This window comes from Mesoplodon densirostris, chromosome 1 (genome assembly GCF_025265405.1).
Source record: "Mesoplodon densirostris isolate mMesDen1 chromosome 1, mMesDen1 primary haplotype, whole genome shotgun sequence".
Lineage (NCBI taxonomy): Eukaryota > Metazoa > Chordata > Mammalia > Artiodactyla > Ziphiidae > Mesoplodon > Mesoplodon densirostris.
The window spans coordinates 47,963,893-47,989,140 of record NC_082661.1 but is presented as its reverse complement, the minus strand read 5'-3'; the positions used below and the strand labels follow the sequence as shown (position 1 = coordinate 47,989,140).

General features: G+C 41.8%; 1 protein-coding gene across 2 annotated transcripts; it reads right to left on the bottom strand.

Moving 5' to 3' along the window:
• Window positions 1-201: 201 nt before the first annotated feature.
• NCOA4 (nuclear receptor coactivator 4) lies at window positions 202-23,509 on the bottom strand. 2 transcript variants are annotated; one of them, XM_060103076.1, is made up of 10 exons: window positions 23,491-23,509; window positions 9,038-9,192; window positions 7,207-7,347; window positions 6,930-7,018; window positions 6,289-6,397; window positions 5,639-5,728; window positions 4,769-4,915; window positions 2,670-3,683; window positions 2,128-2,268; window positions 202-1,777 (listed from the first exon to the last, which is right to left on the bottom strand). In XM_060103076.1, exons 2-10 carry the CDS (start codon window positions 9,176-9,178, stop codon window positions 1,772-1,774), a joined length of 1,878 nt encoding a protein of 625 aa, XP_059959059.1. In that variant the 5' UTR covers window positions 9,179-9,192; window positions 23,491-23,509; the 3' UTR covers window positions 202-1,771. The 2 variants fall into 2 exon arrangements, with proteins under 2 accessions (XP_059959059.1, XP_059959067.1); XM_060103084.1 differs by having other exon boundaries at window positions 4,769-4,912.
• Window positions 23,510-25,248: the final 1,739 nt, after the last annotated feature.

Here is a 25,248-nt window from a genome sequence, read left to right as displayed (position 1 = left end):
TAGATTATGAAGAGTGTATAAGACAAAATGGAAGTTAGTAATAACCTATTTGCTAATTCAAGAATCATAAAATACATTGATATTTAAGTGAATATAAAAACACTTTATGTTCAAGTGTTTCTCAACTGTATTCCTAACCAAAGGATATCGCATTCATATAATTTTATGACAAGGTGTTTTACAAATCACAGGACAACTATATGGCTGTTATGCTTTTAATGGAGGGAGGCACAAAATCCATCAATGCAGAAGAATGTTTTACACTCATTAGCACAGTGATTGTTAATTTAGGGATACACAATGTGTTAAACCTCAAAAACTACAAAATTTCCTGCAACCTAAGATAATGGAAAGGCTCCATAAGTTTTTACCCACCACCTTTAGTTTTAAAGTTCTAAATGGTATTGGGGAACTAAAAGATAATAGGCTCGTTTCAGCTGTGGGTCAAGAATTCTAATGAAGTTGTATGGCAATGACACTGGGAATGTGAAGTTTTCCCAAAAGGGCTTTCTAGATGACCACATCACAAACTTTAAAAGTATTTCCAATAACATAGGCAAGTTGAGTGGCTTAATAGTGTGAAAGCCTGGAAAGCAGCTAAGATGTCTCATCTTACAGAATTTTAAAACATGGTATAAATACCATTTCTCTCCTACAGAGAAACTTTTTAAAGCATGGACATAACTTTAGGGATGCTAAGGAAACATCAATACTTTTCATAAAGCTTCAATAAACACCCCAAGGCACAGTGTTCAGAACGGCCTATTCACTAAAATGTCACTGCATTATAAGCTGTAGGTATGCTATGCTTGCAGTGAGAGGACATTTAATTTATGCCTAGTTAAAAGCACCAGGTATCCAGTTCAGCTTCCATTTACACAGGATGCACCAGTAACATTTAGGATAGTGAATAGTTCAAGTACTACATTTCCAACATGTCTTGCCTTTTGCTTTTTGATTAGTCAGCAGTGGGGCTCTTCTGCCTGTAGTTCTTCAGAATATATTGAAAGAGGCTAGGATTACCCTGAATATAGTCTTCAAGCAATATGGAGCCCTTCTGAAAGAGCTGTCTAGATACTTCAATAATAACATTTAGAGAAGGGAATAAAGATAAAACTTGAAATAGTTGAGTTTGTTTCAAAAAAAAATAATGTAGAATCTGGCATGTAAGCTAAAATGTTTTGTAATTAATGTCAAAAATTGCTAAGATTGTTAATACATGTTTTGATAAGAAAAAACCATTATATTGGCAAGGTTAATTATTTGTGTGAAATAATACTGTACATTAATTAAACAGAAGAATTCACCGTTAATGGAAGAAAACCCACAAGAAGGGGAAGCATCCAAAGAAGGGCAATCAAAAGGTTAGGTAAGTTTACTAGTTTCAGAATACATCAACACACCGTGATTATAAAACTATTTCATTTTTAAAACTACAGTGCTTTAATGTACCTCTAATAACAACCCAAACTAAGGAGCCATGGAGGCTTATGAAAAAGACCTACCCACAACGATGCTGTGTTTCTAGTGTAGGGGTGAATTAATACTTCTGTAAGAAGGAACTGAATCACCTCAACATCAACAAACAGCCTTTTTCTTTTACACGGTAACTCATAATTTGATTTAATATTTCTCTTCACTAGTTCAAAATTAGGCAGAAAAGGAAGTACATCAGACCCAGAAACGCAATGATTTGGCAAGCCGCAGTTACTCAGCTCATGGATTTGTGCTAATCTGCAGAAAATTTGCTTGACTCTAGTACTCCATTCCTTCACATCTGTAAAGAAAAGCCCATAGATAAGAAGTCACTTCACTGCAGGATAAAAAGCAAGTTTCTTCCCACCCCGAAGCTCTCACTTCTCAATAAGCTACTACAATCCACACAGGCTCCAAAAATTCTCCCAACAGCTACATCATCTTGAAAGGTCACTTTCAAGTATGTCCTCGTTACTTCGTGGAGCAAGTTCAAGTGAAATACATGAAATTTTTGTGATCTTTTTCCCACTTCACCTAACATAGAAACCATTAATAGGAATACAGTTCAGTGAGCAAAGTATGAATTCATATATAAGGCAAAGTATCTTTGAGCAGCTAAAACTAATATTTGCACTAATGGCATGTACCCACCTGTAGAGGAGTTCGATACAACCATTTTTCTTTATCAACTTTAAGCTGCATACAGGCAAAGAGATCACAAACTGCTGGGAGACCGTAACGGTCTGGGGGAAAGCTGTGTTCCTCCTGTAGGGGCGAATTAAGTAATACTTCCTGCAAGAATACAAAAGGTGGATTGCTACATGACAACTGGGAGGCGTGAGACCAACAATTCATCTTCAAATAGTGTAGTGTCTATAAAGAATGATGTAAATGTTGGGCACTCTAATAATGAGCAAAGGGGACAACTATTTTCTCTACCCCTAATCTTTTCCATAAGTAGCAATAAAATAGGCCAGATGGGGATTTGGGGCCTAGAAAATGCACAGAAATTTCAGTCTGAATAATCATAAATCCTCCATTCTGTTGCTAACATGGCACCAAAATTAATACTTAAGCCATATTTAACAGTTAAGATATTTAAGGATCTGGCCCATTTGCAAGGTTTGGGATTAAGAAAGTAAAAATGTATTAAATATACTTCAAAAGGTGCTATTTTAATGTGTTGTGCTCACCTTGGCCTTTCGAAGTAGCCATTTGTCTTCTCCTGAGGATAACTGGCTAAGATTTCCTGTCTTCTTTCCTGGCAAGACCCAGTCAGCTGTGTTAAAGGGACACCAGGAAGTGGCCAAGTGGCTTGTAAGCTTTGGTATGCCAGCTCTGTCCTCTCTAAGAGGCACTTCCTTGGGACATTCTTCTTTGCATGAGGGGGTAATAAGCCACTCTGACAAGGGACTGTTCCTTATGACTTGGAAGGAATCAGCAATTCTAGAAGAAGCCATTGCCTTTGGTGACTTAGCTTGTTCTGTTGCCTCTCTTCTGGATGGACAGAGCCACATATTCAGGGAATCTTTATGTTTCTCAGGTTCAGGTTTTGGTTCCACAGGCATACCATTTTTATCCTTTCCTTCTTTCTTCAGAAGCCATTTACACAGAGCTTCCTTCTCACAATTTTCATCACACACACACTCTGCAAAGCTTGTACAGGGCTCATTGGCTTTGCAGACCTCCTCTACTTTATATGGGTCTTGATGATTCTGGACAAGCCAATCCTCAGTAATCACGCTGGGAGTGGACAAGGGTTTCTTGGCCTCCAAGTGGTCATTCAGGCACTTCAGATTGCCCAGGTTCTCAATCTCCACACCTTTGGGCTGGTTACCCTGACAATTGGTACAGGAATCAGGCTTGACAAGCCAATCATTCACACTATAGGTCTCCTGGAACACCTGGAACAAGAGCTTAAACTTCTCACTGGTTTCACAGCTGCCATTCCCAGGCTTCTCAAGCTTATGGGATTCCTGGGGAGTCACCAGCCAATCAGAAAGCTCCATCTCATCTTGATCAAGAAGCTCTAGATCTCCAACCTTTTCAATTTCAGTGGAGTAAGAACTGGTAGTAGAATGGCTGTTACACTTCTGGTAACTTGGTTTTTCAGAAACTTCTTGTTGCTGACTCTTGTGGAGCCAATTTTCCAAGCCCTTTAGGTTACCCCAGACTTTACTGAAGAAATTGCAGGCTCTGGCAGAAGTCTACATAAGAAGTACACAATATTAGTTTGCGAGAATATTATGACTGCTTTGGGATTCGATGATAAGACTTCTACTTGCATTTACTACACTGCCCAATGTTTCTAAATTTAAGTATATACATAGCCAAAAGGGATGGGATTTCTCTATTAAGATATTAAAATATATGGTTACATTAAAACAATTTTCTGCAGTTTTAAAATAAACAAGGGAAACTAGGAGGAAGCATTTGTAGCAGTTTATAGAAAAGAGACTAGTACTTCTATATGTGACTTTATGAATAAAGAAGACAAAAATGAGCCATGGATATGATGAGACAAGTCATCAAAGAAGGCTAATAAACATGAAAAATACTCAACCTCCTTAGTAATCTAAGAAACTGAAAACAAGTTTTTACTGTTACTTTGTGTCAAATTCAGAGAAATAAACTTGTAAATGACTACCACTATTAGAGAAGTTTCAGGGAAGCAGGTCTCTTCAATACTCTGCTGGTGGGAATATAAACTGGTATCAACTTCCTGCAAAGTCAAATTGGCAATCTGTAGCAAAAGTCTAAAATGGTCTGCAGAACTATAATCTAGGAATGCCATGTCTAAGAATTTATTCCTAAAGAACTAATCAAGAATGTACACAAATAATTAGCTCCTGGACATGCAGAGGAAATGTATTTATATTCAGAAAAACTGAAGTTTAGAGCCAATCAATGAAATATTATATACTGTGAAGGATTTTATGGAAGAAATTAAATGACAGGGAAATATATTCATGCTCTATTAGTAAAAAAAAAATCTGCTAGCCAAAACAAAAGTTACAGCATGATTTTTTTTTAAAGTATATGTATGGATAAACAAAAATGTTACAGTGGTTGTTTCTGCATGTGGGATTATGGGCTTGTATTTCTTTGCACAGTTTTTTCCTAAGCTTTTTATCTACAGTGCAGAGGTGTCACTATTGTAATAAAAAGTTATTAAAAGATATATGTTTCCCAGACTAGAACTAAAAACCAAACAAAGACATACACTATCAGTTAATAACTAGCCCCATCTATTACTTCATCTATCTCAGAAACAATAAAGGCAGCAACAAACCTGACTATTCTCCAAGGTCTGCTTTTGGGTGAGCCAGTCCTGCAGATTGGTACTGGGTATGTAAGGAGCCTGGCGACTGCTGGCAGGTTTGCTTCCAAGGAGCCATTCGCTGAGAGGGACAGCTGTGGTGCTGGATGCTGATTTCTGCTAATCACATAATACTTTGCTGCTTAACAAGGCAATGTCAAATGCAGTAGAAAGTTTGCCAGAAAAGCAGGAGACCCAAGTTCTCTAATTTTGGCTTGGTGCTGACCCTGCACAAGTCAAATGACTTCCCTAAGCCTCCATTTTCACAATTACAAAACAAGGAGTATAGCTGATCTCCAGGGTTCTTCTCAACTCAAAACTTCTAGGATCCTGGGCTTCCCTGGTGGCGCAGTGGTTGAGAGTCCGCCTGCCGATGCAGGGGACACGGGTTTGTGCCCCGGTCCGGGAAGATCCCACATGCCGCGGAGCGGCTGGGCCCGTGAGCCATGGCCGTTGAGCCTGCGCGTCCGGAGCCTGTGCTCCGCAGTGGGAGAGGCCACAACAGTGAGAGGCCCTAGGATCCTATATTCACATTGCCTTTAGAAGTAAATCACCTCTGTGGATGATAAAGAGAAGGATCCCTAAGAGAGAACCAACCCAATCAGAGCTAATGATAATTCCTATGAACTAACTGATAATTACTTTCTTACTCAACACCTCTAAAACCTCTAAATTTCTGACATTCAGTCTCAAGGGAAGCATTTAATTGCATAAACTAATTTATTACCACTGGTGCCTATTTACAAATAAATGGTAGCCAAAAAAAAAAGTGATATAATCAAAACCCAAAAGAAATATAAGCCAAGTAATAACTCAGTTACAGGAAACAAAATGACATTTTACCTGCTCTGGCAATGTGATATAGCCTCTTTTCTCCAGGAAGGGCCCAATATTTGATGAACTAGCATGAGCCATCAGGTGCTCAGGAATTTGCTATAAGATAAAAGCAAATTAATCATGTTTACTAATGTTATGCTTTCATACCAAAAAAGTGAAATTGTAATCCCTAAATTTCAAAAGTATTAAGCAAAGTGTTACATTTCACTAGAATAAATATTCTTTACACTAAATTCACTGACCTATGAAGTAGTTATAAAATCTGAGAGTTCCCTATCTATTGTACTACATAACTATCTTCATGTAAGAAACCTTCACCAGAATTGGTAGTATTACTACTTTTAACAAGACCCAAATGAGACCATATTTGACTCTATATTAAAGACCATTCAAGTCATAAATTTCATAAGAAAGAAGTCAAAGGTATTTAAAGAGATACAAGATGAATTCTAGAGATGATCAATGAGTCAATACCACATTCCAAGCACTACCAGCCTAATGCTCTATAAATTTAATCAGAAAATGAAATTTCTGAAGCTTATCAAATTCTCAAGAAAGCCACTATTCACAGTGAAAATGTGTTATTTTTAAGACCACCTGTGAGGCCACAGACCTGAGAAGCTCACTATGAACCTTCTGAGATGAACACTACTCACAATGGTTTTAAGAGACCCAAACGTGGTGATTGCCTGGCGCAGGGCAGTTATATCGGCTTCAAAGAGCAGAACAGTCGAATCTTCAGGTTTGAGGGTCAAACTGCCCAGTCTGGAGGAAAAAAAAAAAATACTGGCTATTTTAAAGAAACATCTATTTCAAATTCATCCAAAATAAAAACCAAATTGTGAGTTATTTTAAATGATTGTACTTTTCTAAGAAACTCAACCAAAGATAGATGACTTAACCATGTACCACCAAGTATGATATTAAATATATAAAGCAGGACGATCTTATCCAAGGAACAGAGACATCAAGTTAAATCCAAATCATGCAATGAGTTACAAAGTGACTCTTTTTTTTTTTTTTTTTTTTTCTTTTTGCGGTATGTGGGCCTCTCACTGTTGTGGCCTCTCCCGTTGCGGAGCACAGGCTCCGGATGCGCAGGCCCAGCGGCCATGGCTCACGGGCCCAGCCGCTCCGCGGCATATGGGATCCTCCCAGACCGGGGCACGAACCCGTATCCCCTGCATCGGCAGGCGGACTCTCAACCACTTGCGCCACCAGGGAGGCCCAAAGTGACTCTTTTTTAATACACCGAAGTCAAAGAGCCAAAGTCAAAACAAGCAAAAAGGGTCTTTACCTCTCCAGGCACACGGAGACTTGATTGGCTAGATCTTTGTTCTGGGTGCACTCCAGCTGATGAATAAGACAATTGAACTGACCCAGCAACTGTAAGAAAAATGAAACCATCTAGCCACAATGATACTAAAAGCACCAAGTGTATCCAAGTTAACAAATAGCAAATAGCACTTGAGATTAAATTTTTATCTGATCTGTATTAATGCTGCATTACAGGAAAAAGTCTCTGAAAACCAGAAACCATATTCAAACCAATCATGGCCTTGCAGTCATCTTACCCAGTAGAGCTGTTGGGCCTGCTGCTGTAGCGTCTCCTCTTTAAGCTGATAGATAAGATCTACCTGTTCATACAGCCACACCTCACGGCTTCGAAGGCATTCCAGGTGACGACTTATGCAGCTGTGAATCTGGGCTTTGACCTAGAAAACATATATATGTTAGCTTCACTAGTGCTATAAGCTCAAAGAATGGTGTTTCCCACAGAATGGTGAGGTCCCTAAACTTCTGGGGGTCACAAATCCTTTTGATTATCCAATGATTTACGGAGTGTCTCCCCAGAAAAATGCATATTCAAAATTTTGCCTATAATTTCAGCGTTGAGTCCTGAATCCCATCCATGGAACCACCAAAGCCCCATGGACCTAGTTTAAGAATCCCAGCCATAAATGCATATCTAAGCTCCAAAATCCTCCTTCAATACTCCTTCTTCTAAAAGGATCAGGTTTATTTTGGGTGTCCTAAAGGAGTCAAGAGAAAATACAAGGATATGTCATGCAATACTGATGCCCCTAAGTTTTCCACATAATTTGAAAACCTATAGTTTTACAAATTCATCAGTGGAAGAAGACAAGAATATTAACTTAATAACTAGCCCTTACCTCTTTTCTCACCCTACAAATGAGCAACACATTTACAGTAGGCCAATTTAGTAAAGAGATGTGTCACTACATGTCAACAGCCAGAAGACCATTAGGGTAGACAGTTTATGTAAAATTATAACCTAAATGTCTCTGGAAGCATAAAGAATGATTCAAAAGAGGGATAAGTATAAAAATTCTAAGGAAGAAAATCATAACAGCTATAAATTATCCAGGAGAATCCACATAAGAAACTATATATATATATTTTTTGCGGTACGCGGGCCTCTCACTGTTGCAGCCTCTCCCGTTGCGGAGCACAGGCTCCAGACACACAGACTCAGCGGCCATGGCTCACAGGCCTAGCCACTTCGTGGCATGTGGTATCTTCCCAGACCGGGGCACGAACCCATGTCCCCTGCATCGGCAGGTGGATTCTCAACCACTGCGCCACCAGGGAAGCCCCAAGAAACTATATTTTAAAACACCTTTTTCTGGATAGTAAAGTGGTATTTCAAAGTCATGTAACACTTGGTCTACCCACTCACCAGCAGAACACTACTAGGCCAACAGAAGGAACAGATTTCGTTCTGGCTAGCTCTAACAATTAAGTCATTTATAGAACCATGCCACCACCAAAACCATGCCAATACCAAATTAACAGATGGTAGGGGACATGCTGAAGTGCCATCCTTTATGCATTAAGAACACAACTGACCAGTTCAATAAGCTGAGCTCATTCACTTTGTTACTTTTTAGCGGATGGCAGTGCTTGGCACAGGGACCACACACAGAAGCAATCAAAAATGCACGCTGGGGCTTCCCTGATGGTGCAGTGGTTGAGGGTTTGCCTGCCGATGCAGGGGACACAGGTTGGTGCCCCAGTCCGGGAAGATCCCACATGCCGTGGGGCGGCTGGGCCCGTGAGCCATGGGCGCTGAGCCTGCGTGTCCGGAGCCTGTGTTCCACAACGGGAGAGGCCACAACAGTGAGAGGCCCGCGTACCGCAAAAAAAAAAAAAAAAAAAAAAAAAATGCACGCTGGACTGAATTCTCTAAGGTGGTGCAGGAGTTTCCAGACTCTTCTAACATCTGTTTTATTTTCCCTTTGGAATCAAAGGCACCAACATTTCAGGCAGACCATGCAAGGCATGGGGTAAAACTTTTGGGTTTGGAGAAGCCAATCCCTTCGCCATGCTCTAACCAGCCCTGTAATAAGAGTTCAGACAAGGGAAGAGAAAAGCACGTCACACCTCTCGCAAGTTATCTTTAATTTGCTGTTCAGCCCGGAGAACTCCACCAATAGCAAGCTCCAAGTCCCTCCGTGCATCACAACACCTCAAATGGGGTTCTTTATTACTGAAGCAGCCACTCTGGTCCTGTGAGGTACTCATTCTGCTCCCTGTTCCTTTAAAAGAAAAAAAAGAAGAAGAACAATCCAAATTGCACCGTAATTACGACCAAAAACCACGCTGCAATCATCCCCCAAATGATTATTCCAACCAGCTCCCAGTTACCAACTACTTAGATTACTTCTGACATAGGACTTGGTACATAGTATACCCTTAATAAATATTACCTCCTCTTCCCCACCCACCACTACTGTGCTCCTGCCCAAAAATCCTATGCATCTACTTTAGTTACACTTTACATGGGAACAGATATTTCTGAAAAAATACACTAAATTGCCTGAATTGGTAGGGCATATAGCCTCCACAGAGTTAAAAGAACACTAGATTGTTTCTATTTACATACCTGAAGTCATAGGGGGGGATGTGTTCTCGTTTTACAGATTTAGAGCTGAAGACTAAAAGGTCTAGAAGGACCCATAATTACTTTGGAAAGAAGCTGCAAACCAATAACCTAATACACAGAGTTTAGAACATTGTTTAGATCTGGCATTAACCTAAATTTATTGGGAGGATTAAATTTTTTATTCCCCCCCTTTTTTATTTAGAAAGAACTCAGGGATGCCTTCATAGCTAGGAAGCTCTCAGGAATGTAAATCTGACAAAATAATTTCATGGGATTCTGCTATAAGGGAGGTACTTAGAGAAACTGGTGTGGGAAACTACAGAGAGTTTTCTAATAAGCATAGGAGAAGAAACAGAAGTGGAAAAATACCACATAACCCAAGATATAATGATATGAGACTGGGACAGAAGACTGTCAGAAAAGCAATGAAGCAAAGCTTGACAAAAACTGCTGGAAGAACAGTCTGATGTCTATCCTGGATAGATGTAGAATCAGAGATGGTTTATAAATACTTACAAAAAGAAAGCAGTGATCACAGTAGCCCAGCATGGATTCACTAAGCCCTGTGACACCAAAATTATTTCCTTCTTGGGTAGTTTTACTAAACTGGCCAGTCAACGTAATCCTTTAGACACGATATATTTGGACAATAGTAAGTAAGACTTGTGACAAGGTTGTATACCATCTCTGTGGACAAAGTGAACATGGGCAAAACAGGCCAACTAAATTGAATCATAAAATTATTTTTTACAAAGTACTCAAAGGATAATGAATTGAAACCAGTCTGTTAAGTATTTAGAGGTATGCCCCTGTTTTCCCCAATTACTCAACTGTTTTCCCTAATTGCCTGGATGAAAACACAGAAGGCAGATATTAAAGTTGGAGATAACACGGGGCTGTTACAAAAACAGATTCCAAACAATCTCTACATAGCTGCTAAATCTTATAAAACAAAAATGTAGATTTTTTTTTTTACTTGAACGGGGGAGGGCAAAGTGGAAGAGAATAAATGTAAAAAAGGATGGAGATTTTTAATTGAAAGCAAGCTCTATATGAGTTAGCAGTGTGCTGGATCTCAGGGGAAAATTACTTACATGCTATCTGACTACATTTACCAAAAGTATAGCGTTTGCCACTAATCAGTTCCATGTTTATTAGACTGATTTTGAAACTTCTTTCTGACTAACAAACTTCAGAAAGAGGCGTTTAGAAAAAAAAAGAAAGGGGCCTCAAAACCATGAAAACTTTCTCCAGGAAGGGAAGCTGTTTAGTCTAGATAAGAGGAGTCTCTGGGAGGACAAGATCACTATTCTGGAATACTTGGAGGCCTGTCAAATAGAATTAGACCTGTTCAGAATGACCCAAAGGAGTAGAGGAGGACTAACAGGAGACATGAGGCAACATAGAAAAGAACCTCCTAACAGTCCTGAAGGAAACAACCTTCTCAGAGAAGCAAGCCAGCTTTTGGCTGAACAGCAGTCTACACAGTGCAAATGGCTGACTGCTCATCCGAGACACAGGGAACTCTGGCCTACACTGCATCTTTAGGCCGAGGTTTAGGGCCAGGTGGCTAGCTAGAAGCTGAAACGGGCGAACACTGTGATTCCCCACCCTCAGAAATAAGACAGCAGGAGGAAGAAGCCCAGTAGGCTTTCTTTTGACCATCTCAGCAGAAAATTCACATTCAGGAACTAGAGTTCCTGAAAGATTCAGGAAATTTTCTAACTTCCCCCTGCTATTTTGTTGCCACAGTGTTTCCCCATAATGATCTCTAAAATGGAAGGGCTTCATTAACTGGATTCGACAGGAATCCCCTTGGAGATTGTTTTCCAACCCTTGAAACACCAGCTGCACCTACTTTGCTACCTTCTTTCTCACACTGTAAGCTGCCCTGTTTTAAGCACACCATTAGTGTGCACTTAGTGCACACTGTAGGAAATTTGAACAATACCTGCATAACGAGTGAAATGCTGGCTCATATTCAGAGAGTGGAATGTCACCTCATTACCACAAGTTGCTTCACTTTTCACTTAAGTTACTTATATGCAAAGCATGTTTAGCTGTCTTTCAAATGTATTAACCAACTTTCACCTGTGCCATATTTCCCATTCTCAGGTCCTCACCATGTGTGTGCAATGCCACAATGCCTGGCACAGTGTAAAATTTAAACAATAACATTAAGTCAAAATGTTGCTTCACAATGTCAAAAACCCTAGAACTCTAGATCTCGTGGGAGACAAATTCAAATGCATACAGTGCTGACTTAGAGAAGTCTTCTCAAGTCCATCATAAATACTATACAACTGCCTAACAAGAATAGAATATGGCAAAAGTACACAAATTGGACTTTCCCCTTATCAGCTATGGATAGAAAATAGGATGAGATTTAAAAGTTACAAAATTGATTTCCCCCACATATTTATCCCTTGTTTTCAAATTAAAATGAGTGTTATCCTTCAAAACAGTAACCTTGTTAGAGTAGGGGTCTTTAAAGCCATTAAGAAAACCTGTTTCATTCCTTTACGGCCAGCCCCAGGGATGTCTGTCCCTTCGCTGCCCTTGGCTCTGACCCTCCTCCTCCCTGTGGAGCGGTCAAGGGGCAGTCAGCTTCCATAGCTTAAATCCCAAGAAAGAAGCTGTGCAAAGGTTTGCCTTCTTGTACTGCAGTGAGGAGAGAGCCCTCAGAGCTGAAATCAAGAACTCCACCACATGGGTGAATTCAAACCACAATAAGGTGAAGCCTGAGCTAGCTTTATGAAATGTCCCATCCAAAGAGACGTGTATGAGTTATCTAGCTCATATGGTCAATTTCAAAAATTCACCATTCCTTTCAGGTTGGAGAGCCAATGTAGCAAGCATGATGTTTAAGAGATTACTATGAGGCCTGACAAACCAGAATTCCAGCTCCATCTGCAACCTTCAGACCCATGAGCGAGTTAACTTCTCTGGACCTCTGTTTCCTCTAGAAAAATGTGGACGATGACAGTAGCTACGAAGTGCTGCAATGAAGTTAAAGTGAGACAGTACCTGCCTTTAGGCACTTAACCCAGGCCCTGCACACTGCACTTTTTAACGCTTTGGTTGTTTTTGGTTAGCTGAATTATGGGGACCTTAAGAATCTCCACCTATGGACTATATAGAAAGCAGCACTGAAGCTAGAAAAGGCTTTGAAGTGAGGAGGCCCTGACTTAGAATCATTTAGCCATTAATCAATGCTATGACCTTGGACCATCTGCCCTTTTTGAACCTAATGTCCTAATTAAATAAGTGAGGATAACAATACTTAACCTCATAGACTTAGGGGTGAGGATGTGGTACTTGTTTAATAAATATAGCTCCCCATATACTCTCTCACTATAAAACACAGCAAAAGGCAAGTTGTTTTTATGGCAAAAACTCAGCAGTCTAAACTCTCTAATATATACCAAGTGTACACACACTTTTGCCTGTTTTCTTACCTGTAAAAAGATTAGACCAAATCAGCTCTAATTCTAAAATTCAGAGCAATGAAAGACTACTAAAAATGTCTTTTTCTCTTCACCTTTATAATCCAAACTACTGCCCTACCACCTTCAACAGAGGATGGCCTTAAATGTGTATCTTTTTTTTTGAGACAAGTTAAAAGTTTAAGTGCTTTCTAAAACTTCCCTGCCTCTATGGTTCCTGTTCTAGGTTTTGGAGGAGGAGAGAGATCGAGGGGGAAACACACACATCCCTCAAACAAATGAATAAGGCTCCAGGAAAACCTGGAGCTTTCCTCAAAGAAGAGTTCCACAAACTATATATGCCATACTTGCACAATGCTTTGCACAAATCTAGTTATGAAATCCAAAGATCATGGAACCAGAATTGAGCAACCAAACCACAAATGAAGCTAAGTCCTTATAATATGGTTTAACCATAAAATTTCCAAAGAGCCATAACCCTCTTGTGACCGACACAAACCACAATTTAAAGTTGGAAAAACCTTAGCCATCTCTTTAGTAGACTACTCTCATCATAAAGATGAAGCCACAAAGCCCCAGAGAGTTTAAATGACCCATCCACAGCCATTACACGCAGATTTGGGTTTAGAACTAGGGTTCCTAGGGTCTAGTCCTGGATTCTCTCCTTCTGACCAGCTTGTTCTTCCTTTAGTGTATTATCACCCATAAATTCTTTTTATTTGCCAACACTAAAGATTAAAATTAACATTCCAATGGGTTACTAATGGAACATCTTCCATTAAGAATCTCAGTCCATTCTCATAGTCCTCAATAAATTACAACAATTTTTCAGAACCGTCTTCCTTAGATAATGCTAACAAAAATAAACAGCAAATCATGATAGACTCAGAACAATCAAAACACTTCCAAGATGAAGGACAGGAGCAAGAGCCCTGGGTTCTGATCTCGCATCTTATCACAACCATTCCGCATTCCATTCCTCTGTCTGAATGAAGGCTTATATCATTTCTAACTGCACCTTCCAGGTCTCACTGCTTGTCCCCCCTTCCCAAATGGCCCTCCTCTCCAAAAAAGGTGTCCACTTTTCACTTATTTTCCTAGCATCTAAATCACTGCGAAAAGACCAAGTCCTTAAAAACAGACCCATAAGATACTATGTTCTATGAATTACTAAATTCGAAACAGTAACTGCCCATTTGGTTATCTTTGATAAGACAATATATATCAGAACATCTGTACAAATTTTCAGGAAAAAAATTATAGTAATAGTCCGCATGCAATTTTACCTTGAGACATTTCTTAACATGTTCTTTCTTCTTACTGTCAGTTTTAAAAAACAAAAGTTTTTATATCACACAATTCATTAACTCAAAGGTTATCTATACGTATCTTATCCTAACCCTTTAATTCTTTAATAGTTTCTGAAATTCAAGATCTGATTCTTCGTAATTTTTTTAAAAACCATGTAAATAAAGGTTAATTCCTGAAGAAACAAACAAAATAAGGTAATAAATGCACGATAGCACATTTTAAGATCGTTTAACACTTCAGACCTTACTGCGTTCAGATCTACCTTTATACATGTAACTATGAGCAATCAATTCCAGCACTTCAACTTTCCGAAGCAGTAACTGAAAACTGACCATAATATTGGTCATTACCATCTAATGCCAAGTAAAGCGTTTCTAGTTCAAAAGCAACAGTGACTCATGCGACTTTCCAGGTTCCCCAACACTTTCTAGGAGCACAGTCGCCTTAAGAAGCCTGGGTCCCGTGCTCCCTGGAAGCCGCAGCCGCCCGTTCACGCTCCGCTTACGAGCGGGCACGAGCACCGTGCATGCGTACCCGTCCGAAGGGCCCGTTCCCAGCCGAAGGGCAGCCCACCCCGAGGGCTCCCGCTGCGGCCCTGCGCTGCCAGACGTACCTCCTTGCAGGCCAGGTCCCCGCCGTGCGAGCTGCCCGGCAAGCAGAACGCTGCTTTATCCGCGACCAGGGTGACAAAGGTTACCTGAACCCTCATGCCGCGCCCCGCCCGCCCGGCAGCGCCCCACGGGCGGGCGGGAGCGCGCACGTCGGCGCCGGGGTGGGGCCGGAGGCTTCGCCCACCCGGGCGGCTCGCGAGACCCTCCAGCTGCCAGAGGACCCTCCGCAGCCTCCCGCAAGGCTCCGGCGTGGCTCCAAGCAGCTTGGGCTCCCGGCTGGACGCCACCATCCCCGCCCGACCGCTCAAGGCGAAGCCAGCTCGCAGAGCCCCGAGGGACGCCAGGGGCTCCTCTCCAGCCTCTCCTCGGCCCACCTGCTCCAGCGATTAGCCTGTGTCCACCCCGATCCGCGCCCCAAATCGTCAAGACGTCTTTGATTTAAGGATTTTGCTGCTAATCACTACAAAGAAATAACAAACGTGGGTTAGTCAGAAGGCTTCCGGAGTTATTACTGGAATGTTCCTGGCCAGTAGCTCCTGACTCCCTCTGAGATTACCACTGTCAGCCTAACTGAGGTTCAAGCCCCGGCTTTTGTTTCAGGCTCTGGCATCTCACTTCTGTGACATACCTCTACCTATACCCCAGCGTCCCTCTGTCTCTCTCTCAAACACACTCCCACGCGGCCTCAATCCAGTGCTGCATTTAACACTCATGGATGCTTCTCATTCAACAAGCTGACTGAGCACCAACCAGATGCCAAGCTCTATTCTAGGTGCTGGGAATACAATAGTGAAATGAAAGCTCCACCAGGACAGACAATAATACAAAGTAGTTAAGAGGATGAACTCTGGAGCTAGACCGTTTCCATACAAAACCTGGCTCTGCCACTTAGATGCGGTGTAACCTTAGGCAAGTCACTTAACCAATCTGTGCCTCAGTTTCCCCATCTGTAAAATGAGGACAATAATAATGGGCCCAACTCAATGAGAATTATATGAATTAATATACAAAAAATGTTTAAGACAGTACCTGGCACATAGTAAGTACTTCCTGTCTGATGATTATCAGGCTCATGGTACTCTACTTTGATGCCCTTTTCTCCGAAAATAATCCTCAAAGTCTGCATATCCCATCAGGCCAGAGACAGAATTCTATACAGCCTTGTCATTCCCTTCAATTTTTTTAATGTAAAATACTTACTCTCATCTATGCATATGAAGCTATTTTCATAAACAGTAAGAGTAAAGCAAAACCACTTGACAAAAAGCAAAGGCCAGTGGACACTGAAGACTATCACCCTCAATTAAGCATCCCTCAGATTTCAGATGAATAGAGTTTATGGAAGTGCCTGCTTTATCTGTGTTGCACAGTTTCTGGGATCCCACTTCAGACATTCACTACCAAAAATAATGAGAGAACAACTTATCTCTGAATTCAAAATTTCTTCATTGGAGAACATATTTTGTGAAGATACAAAGAAGATACATACCTCTGAATGATGTAAGTTAAAATCTGATAGCCCTTTGTATTTATACTTTAAGTCAATGGCTAGAAGAAAGGAATTCTCAGTCTGTAAAAATATGACTAATGTCAAGAACTTTCACTTCTTTTATATGCCACTACAAAATAGTTACAATGTAAATAAATACAGTAGGAACTTTGTGGACCATCACCTACATAACCAGTGGTCTCTATGCCCTCTCTAAAGGATCCTGGCCAATGCCTCAGCACACTAAATGCTGCAGCTCTTCTTCACTTGAACTTACACAGTTACTGAGAGTCAGTGTTATTCTGTTTATGACAGCTTTAGTTGTTACTATAATGATGTGATTTACTAAAGAGTATATAAATATAAAAAGACCGGGGAGAGAAAAAATCATGAAAATCTACAAGAATTCTGCATTCAGACTTTGCAGGCACCTCTTTACTCCCTTACGCTTTGTTATTTGCCCTGGCATATTTATGAAATGTTTAAGTTCTAAAGGGGAAAAAGTCATAAGGCATTTTACCTCTCTTATGTTTCAAGATTTCTACGGTGTCTCACAACAAGAGAACCATCTATTTCCTGGTAGATTAGCAGGTCATCTCATCTAAAGAGAGCATAAACTATAACTCTCCAATGGTTCCCCCCTGCCTACAGGATAAAGTCCAAATTTCTTTAATAAATAAAGTTCTCTGTCTTCTGGCTTCAGCCTGACTCTCCTGCTGTCTCCCCAGAGCAGCGCCCACACCGTGATCTTCCAGACAGCAGTTCCATGCATAGACCAGGCTGGTTTGCCTTGTACAGCTTGGCTCTCCCAGCTCTCTCTGCCAGCAAAGCCAGTTCCTCCCCTTCTCCCCACCTGTCTGCTTTTCTGACTATGCTTAAGTCACCAACACTATTAAGCCTTTCCTGACCAAGCATCCCATTCCTCAATAGTTTTGACCTAGAGAGTTAACTGCTGCCTCCTCTGGGCTCACTGTAATCTGTATAAGTTTCCAGCATGACACCTGTAACACATGTTATCCTTACTGTTACATGCCTGCCTCCTTAGCCTGAGAGGTCCCCAAGAGAAGGGACCACATATTATTTGGCTTTGTACACCCTAGTGCTGAACAGACTGGCTGCTATCGGTATCATGGCATTACCAACCCCCCTTTACATTCTATGTGCTCTATTGAATTGACATAAAGAGAATGGTGTCCCTGGAGTTGTGCAGTGCTGTAGCCCTCAACTCAACAGAGGCTTAATACATGTTTGATAAATGGATGGATGAATAAATGATAAATGAATGCTCAATTTCAGACCAGCCACAATAACTATGGTAGAATTCTGCTTCAAACGTAAGTAATCAACTTGATGTCCCACTAAGGCCTGCATTAATTCAGGAGGGAAATGTTTCAGAAGTGGAAATGTTTCTACCATAACTATTACTTTTTGTTCTCTTTCGAACAAGACAAAACTAGCAAGGATATTGCTACAGAAACTATGATTCCAGGATAGGCACTGATAAAATGTGTCTTTCCTGATGCCAAGTCCATCAAAGCCCAGCTATATAGATTCACAAGCACCAGCTGATTTGTGAGTTAAAGGGGAAACATTAACTGTATTTACAGTCAACTCTGGATTTTTTTCTCTGATTTTGCAGTACCACAGAAATTCCAGCTGACATCACAGAAGTTTGGTAAGCTTTCAGAAGTAGGGCTGTGCCCTATCTTCAACTTGAAACTTCCCGCAATATAGCCAAGGTTAGGAAAACATGTTATTTATCCACCATCACAGTAATAATATCATTTTATCCCTGATTTTATATGGTAAACACCTTGCATTTTTCCCCACAGAAGTAAGCAAGTTATAAAATATTTTCCCTCCTCTAAAGCCTGGGGGACTAGAAAATATGCCAAAATAAAACTCAAAATATACCTGAGATCATGTTCTTATGAAATCTGTAATTGTCTAAGTATTAAAAGACCTAACTTCTTGTCTATGAGCAACTGACAAGCAAAAGCCTTTCAACCTATGTTGCCAGTTACTCACTCCTTCACTGAACCAAATTGTTACATTTGTAAAGGACTCAAGGCAATGCTAGATAAGAGGAATATTTAGCACCCAAACATACTCCTTGCCTCAAAAAGAACATCTTGATTCCACTGCATAATTGAGCCAAGCAAAGTCAGGGATGACGACTTGGAATAAGAATGGCTAAGTGAGTTAGAATGAGCATTCATGTCAGTAGTAAAAAAAAAAGCACCCTCAAGATAACTTTTTGTTCACTTGCCAGTGAATCTATTTAATTCAGAGTAAGGATGACTTGCTAGAATTTGAGGTATGGTCGGCTAGGTGGGAAGTTTACAAATTATGACTGTAATGTTATGATTTAACAAGCAAAGAAGACAAGCTGAGAAGGACTATATGGCAGCTCCTCTAACTGACAAGCATAGATAGAAACACTATTAAAACAATTCACCAGGGCTTCCCTGTTGGCGCAGTGGTTAAGAATCCGCCTGCCAATGCAGGGCACACGGGTTTGAGCCCTGGTCCGGGATGATCCCACATGCCACGGAGCAACTAAGCCCGTGCGCCACAACTTCTGAGCCTGCGCTCTAGAGCCCGTGAGCCACAACTACTGAAGCGCACGTGCCTAGAGCCCGTGCTCCGCAGCAAGAGAAGCCACCGCAATGAGAAGCCCTGGCTCGGCAACGAAGAGTAGCCCCCGCTCGCCGCAACTAGAGAACGCCCGCGCGCAGCAATGAAGACCCAACTCAGCCATAAATAAATAAATAAATAAATAAAATCTATTAAAAAAAAAAAAATTCACCAGAGCAAAAGTGGTCAACTTGGCCTCCTCCTTATCAGCCTAGGCCATCTGCATTGTTTACATCTTGTATGTCATAACAATGTATTTAGACATACCTATATTGGAAATAAAGCCAAAGTGAAAACCCGGAGCAAAATTTTAGGAGGGCCAAAAAGCAGCAGGAAGAATAATAAAACTGCCATGGAAATCTATAGTTCCTTCATGAAATGAACTTAATCCAGTATATACATACTGGTTGGTCCCTTATCATAATCACTTTAGACTTGCAACCTAACTAGTAAGTATACAGAGACACTGAATTCACTGATTTCAGTAACACTCATAAGGTGCTCTCTGACCCAGAAGCACATTCCACTGTGTATCCTGCATAGTGAACAGTCTTCATTCTCTGAGGCTGGAGCTGCTCCTCCAGCATGCCTCAGGGTCCTTGCATTTATCCTCCAGATATCGTGCCCACTCCTCTTCCTTAGTGTCATCTTCCTCACTACCCTATGTAAAATAAGTCTTCCTTCCACACACTCCCCCTTAATATATTTTATTTTTAAATTATCTCCATAGTATTTATCAGTATCTGACACGTAGAAACCATTTATTTTCTGATCCCACTTCAGAAAACACACTAGAAGATATACGTTCCACACAGGCAGGGACTTTGTCTTTTTGTTCACTGTTATACAGTAGATGTTCAATAAATATTCGCTGGAAGAAAGGATTCAGGGACTTCCCTGGTGGCGCAGTGGTTAAGAATCCGCCTGCCAATGCAGGGGACATGGGTTCAAGCCCTGGTCCGGGAAGATCCCACATGCCGCGGAGCAACTAAGCCCGTGCACCACAACTACTGAGCCTGTACTCTAGAGCCCGTGAGCCACAACTACTGAGCCCCCATGCCACAACAACTGAAGCCCACGCAACTAGAGCCTGTGCTCCACGACAAGAGAAGCCACCACAATGAGAAGCATGGGCACAGCAACAAAAGAGTAGCCCCAGCTCGCTGCAACTAGAGAAAGCCTACGTGAAGCAACAAAAGACCCAACGTAGCCAAAAATAAATAAATAAATTTATATAAAAAAAAAAAAAAGAGGGCCTCCCTGGTGGCGCAGTGGTTGAGAGTCCGCCTGCCGATGCAGGGGATACGGGTTCGTGCCCCGGTCTGGGAGGATCCCATATGCCGCGGAGCGGCTGGGCCCGTGAGCCATGGCCGCTGAGCCTGCGCGTCCGGAGCCTGTGCTCCGCAACGGGAGAGGCCACAACAGTGAGAGGCCCGCGTACGGCAAAAAAAAAAAAAAAAAAAGAATGGCTTCGGTTAAGTATTTAATATATCTATGTGCCAAGACTTTTATTTTTACACATTATCTCATTTAGTCCTCACGAAACTTTAAGGTACGTATGCACTATCAACACAATTTATTTATTTTAACATATTTATTGGAGTATAGTTGCTTTACAATGTTGTGTTAGTTTCTGCTGTATAACAAAGTGAATCAGCTATATGTATACATATATCCCCATATCCCCTCCCTCTTGCATCTCCCTCTCACCCTCCCTATCCCACCCCTCTAGGTGGTCACAAAGCACCGAGCTGATCTCCCTGTGCTATGCAGCTACTTCCCACTAGCTATCTATTTTTACATTTGGTAGTGTCTATATGTCAATGCTACTCTCTCACTTCGTCCCAGCTTACTCATCCCCCTCTCCATGTCCTTAAGTCCATACCCTACGTCTGCATCACTATTCCCGTCTTCTTGCCCCTAGGTTCATCAGAACTTTTTTTTTTTTTTAGATTCCATATATATGTGTTAGCATACTGTATTTGTTTTTCTCTTTCTGACTTACTTCACTCTGTATGACAGACTCTAGGTCCATCCAACTCACTACAAATAACTCTATATCATTTCTTTTCATGGCTGAGTAATATTCCATTGTATATATGTGCCACATCTTCTTTATCCATTCATCTGTCGATGGACACTTAGGTTGCTTCCATGTCCCGGCTATTGTAAACAGTGCTGCAATGAACACTGTGGTACATGTCTCTTTTTGAACTATGGTTTTCTCACGGTATATGTCAGTAGTGGGATTGCTGGGTCATATGGTAGTTCTATTTGTAGTTTTTTAAGGAACCTCCATACTGTTCTCCATAGTGGCTGTATCAATTTACATTCCCACCAATAGTGAAAGAGGGTTCCCTTTCCTCCACACCCTCTCCAGCATTTATTGTTTGTAGATTTCTTGATGATGGCCATTCTGACTGGTGGGAGGTAATACCTCATTGTGGTTTTGACTTGCATTTCTCTAATGATTAGTGATGTATCAACACAATTTTAAAAACAGAGAAACTAAGGCTTGACAAGGTTAGATATATTACCTACAGTCACAGGATTCCAAGTAAAAGAACCAAGATTTAATGCCAGATGAGTCTAAGGTCTCCAACCACACAATGTGTGTTGAAGGGATCATTTAGGTGTCAAGATTTTATTATCTCTTTTTATTCATTCAACAAATATTTATTGAGTGTCTAAGCTGACACATACTGTGATAGTCCCCAAGGACACAATGGTAAACTTGCCATCTAGAGGAAAATTTGTGCCATTGAGTCACCGAAAACTAAGAAAATAAGGAAACTTTGAAATAGACTGTGATTTAGAAGTCCATCAGCAGCAAACACTGCTCTGAATGCCTTCCAGTATGCCAACACTTACTCTAGGAGGGAAATGATCATAAAACACTAGCCAGGAAGCTAGTGGGGGAGGGATATGTATCAGAATCGCCTGTGCAGTTTTATGAAGCCCCTACACAGGCTCCAGAGATTCTGGCACAGCTGAACCAACTGAATCTTAATAAAATGTGGGTGGGGTGGGGAAACCTATGTAATTCTAAAATAAGATAGCTCCTCCCTCTTTGAGAATCACATCTTACTTTCCCTGCATAGCTCACCAGGCTTCTCCACTTTTGAAAGACCTCTTTGCCCAAAAGTAATAATTGTAGAAGTTTATTTAAACACAAAATACAGTTATCATAAAAAATTAGACCACTAGGTTTTCCCTGGGGACCCAAGGACAATAGAAAAGGAGGAAGGAATATTAAAATGTAAGAAATGTTACCGTGCTAGACTTTACATATACCATCTCACTTACTTAACAAATCTGCAAGCTAGCAAACCGTCAAAGAGCAAATCAAGTGACTTGCCTCAAAGGTACATGCACCACACCCCCCCACCTCCATTGCAGCATTTGGGTGTGTCTTCCTCAAAGGCTCTGAGGTTCTTTAAAGTTCAGAAATGTCACATTAGTACCCCTGTGCAGAAATGAGCCAGCTATGATTACCTGCCCCGTTCTCACCCAGGAAGTAACTCAATAGTCCCTACAGCCATATTTCCATATTACCAAGTAGGCGGTTCAAATAGTTATGCTATGGTGAACCTTACCCTGATTAGAAAACAACACAAAATGGTATGGTGAAAAAAGCTCTGCCTTTGGGGTCAAACAGACACTAGCACTCCGCCTTCTGCCATTCTTGATAGCATCACCCCTGTTACATCACGTGACACTTAAGACTATATGATCATTGTTGCTCCTGCCACAAGAATTTAGTTCCATGAAAATAAGGGCTGTGCCCATTTTCTTTCATCGCTATATCCTCAACATCCTGAACATATAGGCACTGAATTAAATAATTGTTGGTGGGATGAGTCAATGAACTAGCAAGCCTCGCTTTTCTCATCTGTAAAAAGGAGATAATGGAACTACCTCTCGGAACTGTTGGGAGAACTACAAGCACTTTACGGTAAGTGACGCTGTGTCGGCGGGTAGAGGGCCGGAAAAAACGTTATCTTCTTCGCGTTTCCACCCAACAGGCTAGGAATGTATATACTCTGGGCCCGTTCGGGAAAACAGGCCCCTCCTTGCTCCAAGTGACCTCGGCAACAGGGAGCAAAAACTTGGAGCTGTCACAGCCGGGGCCGGGGGGCGGGCGGGCAGACACCGTTGGTGGTCCCCAAGCCAGAGTGTCTAAGGACGAAGAAGGGAGAACAGGCCGGGCAGGGAGAAAGAGGTGGCCCTCAGGCCGAGAGTCTAGGGCCAGAGAGAGGAGGGCAGGCCCAGGCCGGCGGGTAGGCAGGAGGAGGCCGCCCTCGAGGAAAGCGGGTCGAGGGAGAGGCCGGCCTCGAAAGGCAGGCCCAGACAGGCCCGGTCCGGTCCGGTACGCGGCCATGGCGCCCCAGACCGACCCGCGGCTTTGAGAGAGGGAGAAGGCACGCCCGCCCCGCTGGCCCCGCCCCGGTCCTTACCACCTCCGAGTGCAGCTCCGGGCGTTCTGAGGAGACCTTCGCGTACAGAGGCACTGCCCGACACAAGCCAAGGGCCGAAAAGGCAGACTTCTCGCGAGAACACAACCTTCCTCCCACTCCTCTTACCATGTTTGACAGTCTCGCGAGATCTCAAGTCGAGTCGGCCGAAGGTCCTTGCCTACCCTCCAGAGGGCGAGAGCGCCGGCGCACAAGTTTACCTGGGACGCAGATCAGGGTCCTTTCGCTGTTTAGGAATAAATAAGGTTAAAGGAAAGAAACATTTGTCGAAGGCAAGCTCTGTAACGAGGACTATCCTAAGTGATTCTCTCACACCACATGTCCTCACAAGGCAGATATTATTTAGGCTTAACGTACAGATGCAAAAATAAAAGAACACACAAAGGACAAAGTATGATTCCATACATATGAGGTACCTACAACAGCCATATTTATAGAGACAGAAAATAGAATGGTGGTTGCCGCAGACTTGGGGAAGGGAAGTTATCGTTTAATGAGTACAGAGTTTCAGTTTGGGATGATGGGAAGTTCTGGATATGGGTGGTGGTGATGGTCGCACAGCAATGGGAGTATACTAAATGCCGCTCAATTGTTCAAAAATGGTTAAAATGATAAATTTTGTTATGTATATCTTGCCACAATTTTTTTTAATTCAGTAAATAAATAAATGTCAGAGCCCAGGTTCCAAATTACACCATCTGACTTCAAAGCATTTTCTTGTTTGCACCATATCACACACCACACAGTTTTCTGCCCTCCACATTCCACCACTCTGTACCTCCCCTCACATTTTGGCATTAATTATCCACACTGGAATTTTATTTAGTTGTTTGTTTATTACAAGATGTTAAAATAAGAATCTTTCTGTCTTAGTTCTGACAGAGGTCCCCAATACTAGCTGCTAACTGCTCCCCAGATTTCCCATCTAAGTAGGATTTGCAAAGGAAATGATTGTAATTGGGCTTTATGCATCTCATCCAAGAATAACAAGGGGCAGGGCTATCTCAGCAGACAGCAACAGGAAACGTAGGTTCAGATGCAGAAGCTAAAAGGGCTCTCATGGCCTATTAGGAGTGGAGCTGTGGAGAAAGAGGAGCTGTAGGGAATATCAGAAAGGCCCACAAAAGCCTCATGAGGAAGTAAATCATCTTAAACACTGCCACAGGCAGACGGAGCCAAGATGGCATCATACTGTCCCTCATTCCCTCTTCAATTCAGAGGCAGATTCTGGATTGAGACTTTTTTTGTAACTAAAAGTGACCAAGACACTTTTTTATTATCTTAGGGTGACCCAAATCTAGGACCTGTCTAGATTGCTCAACTAGTCCACATAGTATGTTTGCACAGGTGGGGTTAGGGGGCAGAGGGGAAATAAAGCTCTTTACTGATTGCCCATGGATTGTTCAACAGAAGGCTCTTTGCTTGTTTGTGATCTGTCACGTACACACACACCCAACTCTAAGCCCCAAGAAAGCAGGGACCTGATCTCTCTGGTTCACTACTGTATCCCCAGGCCCAGAGCACTGCCAGGCACTCAGTAAGGACCTGTTGACTGAACAAATGTTCTGTAACACAGAAACAGCAAGAGATGATCAGCATTGTCACCGTTTTAAGTCCCTAAGTTTTGAGTACTGATACTGTAGCCCTGCACCCAAGCCATTCCCCATCTACAAGGCAGGACTCCTGGCCTCTTAACACCCCACTGGGCTGCAAGTGGACTTAGAGGCACTTCTTCCAAGC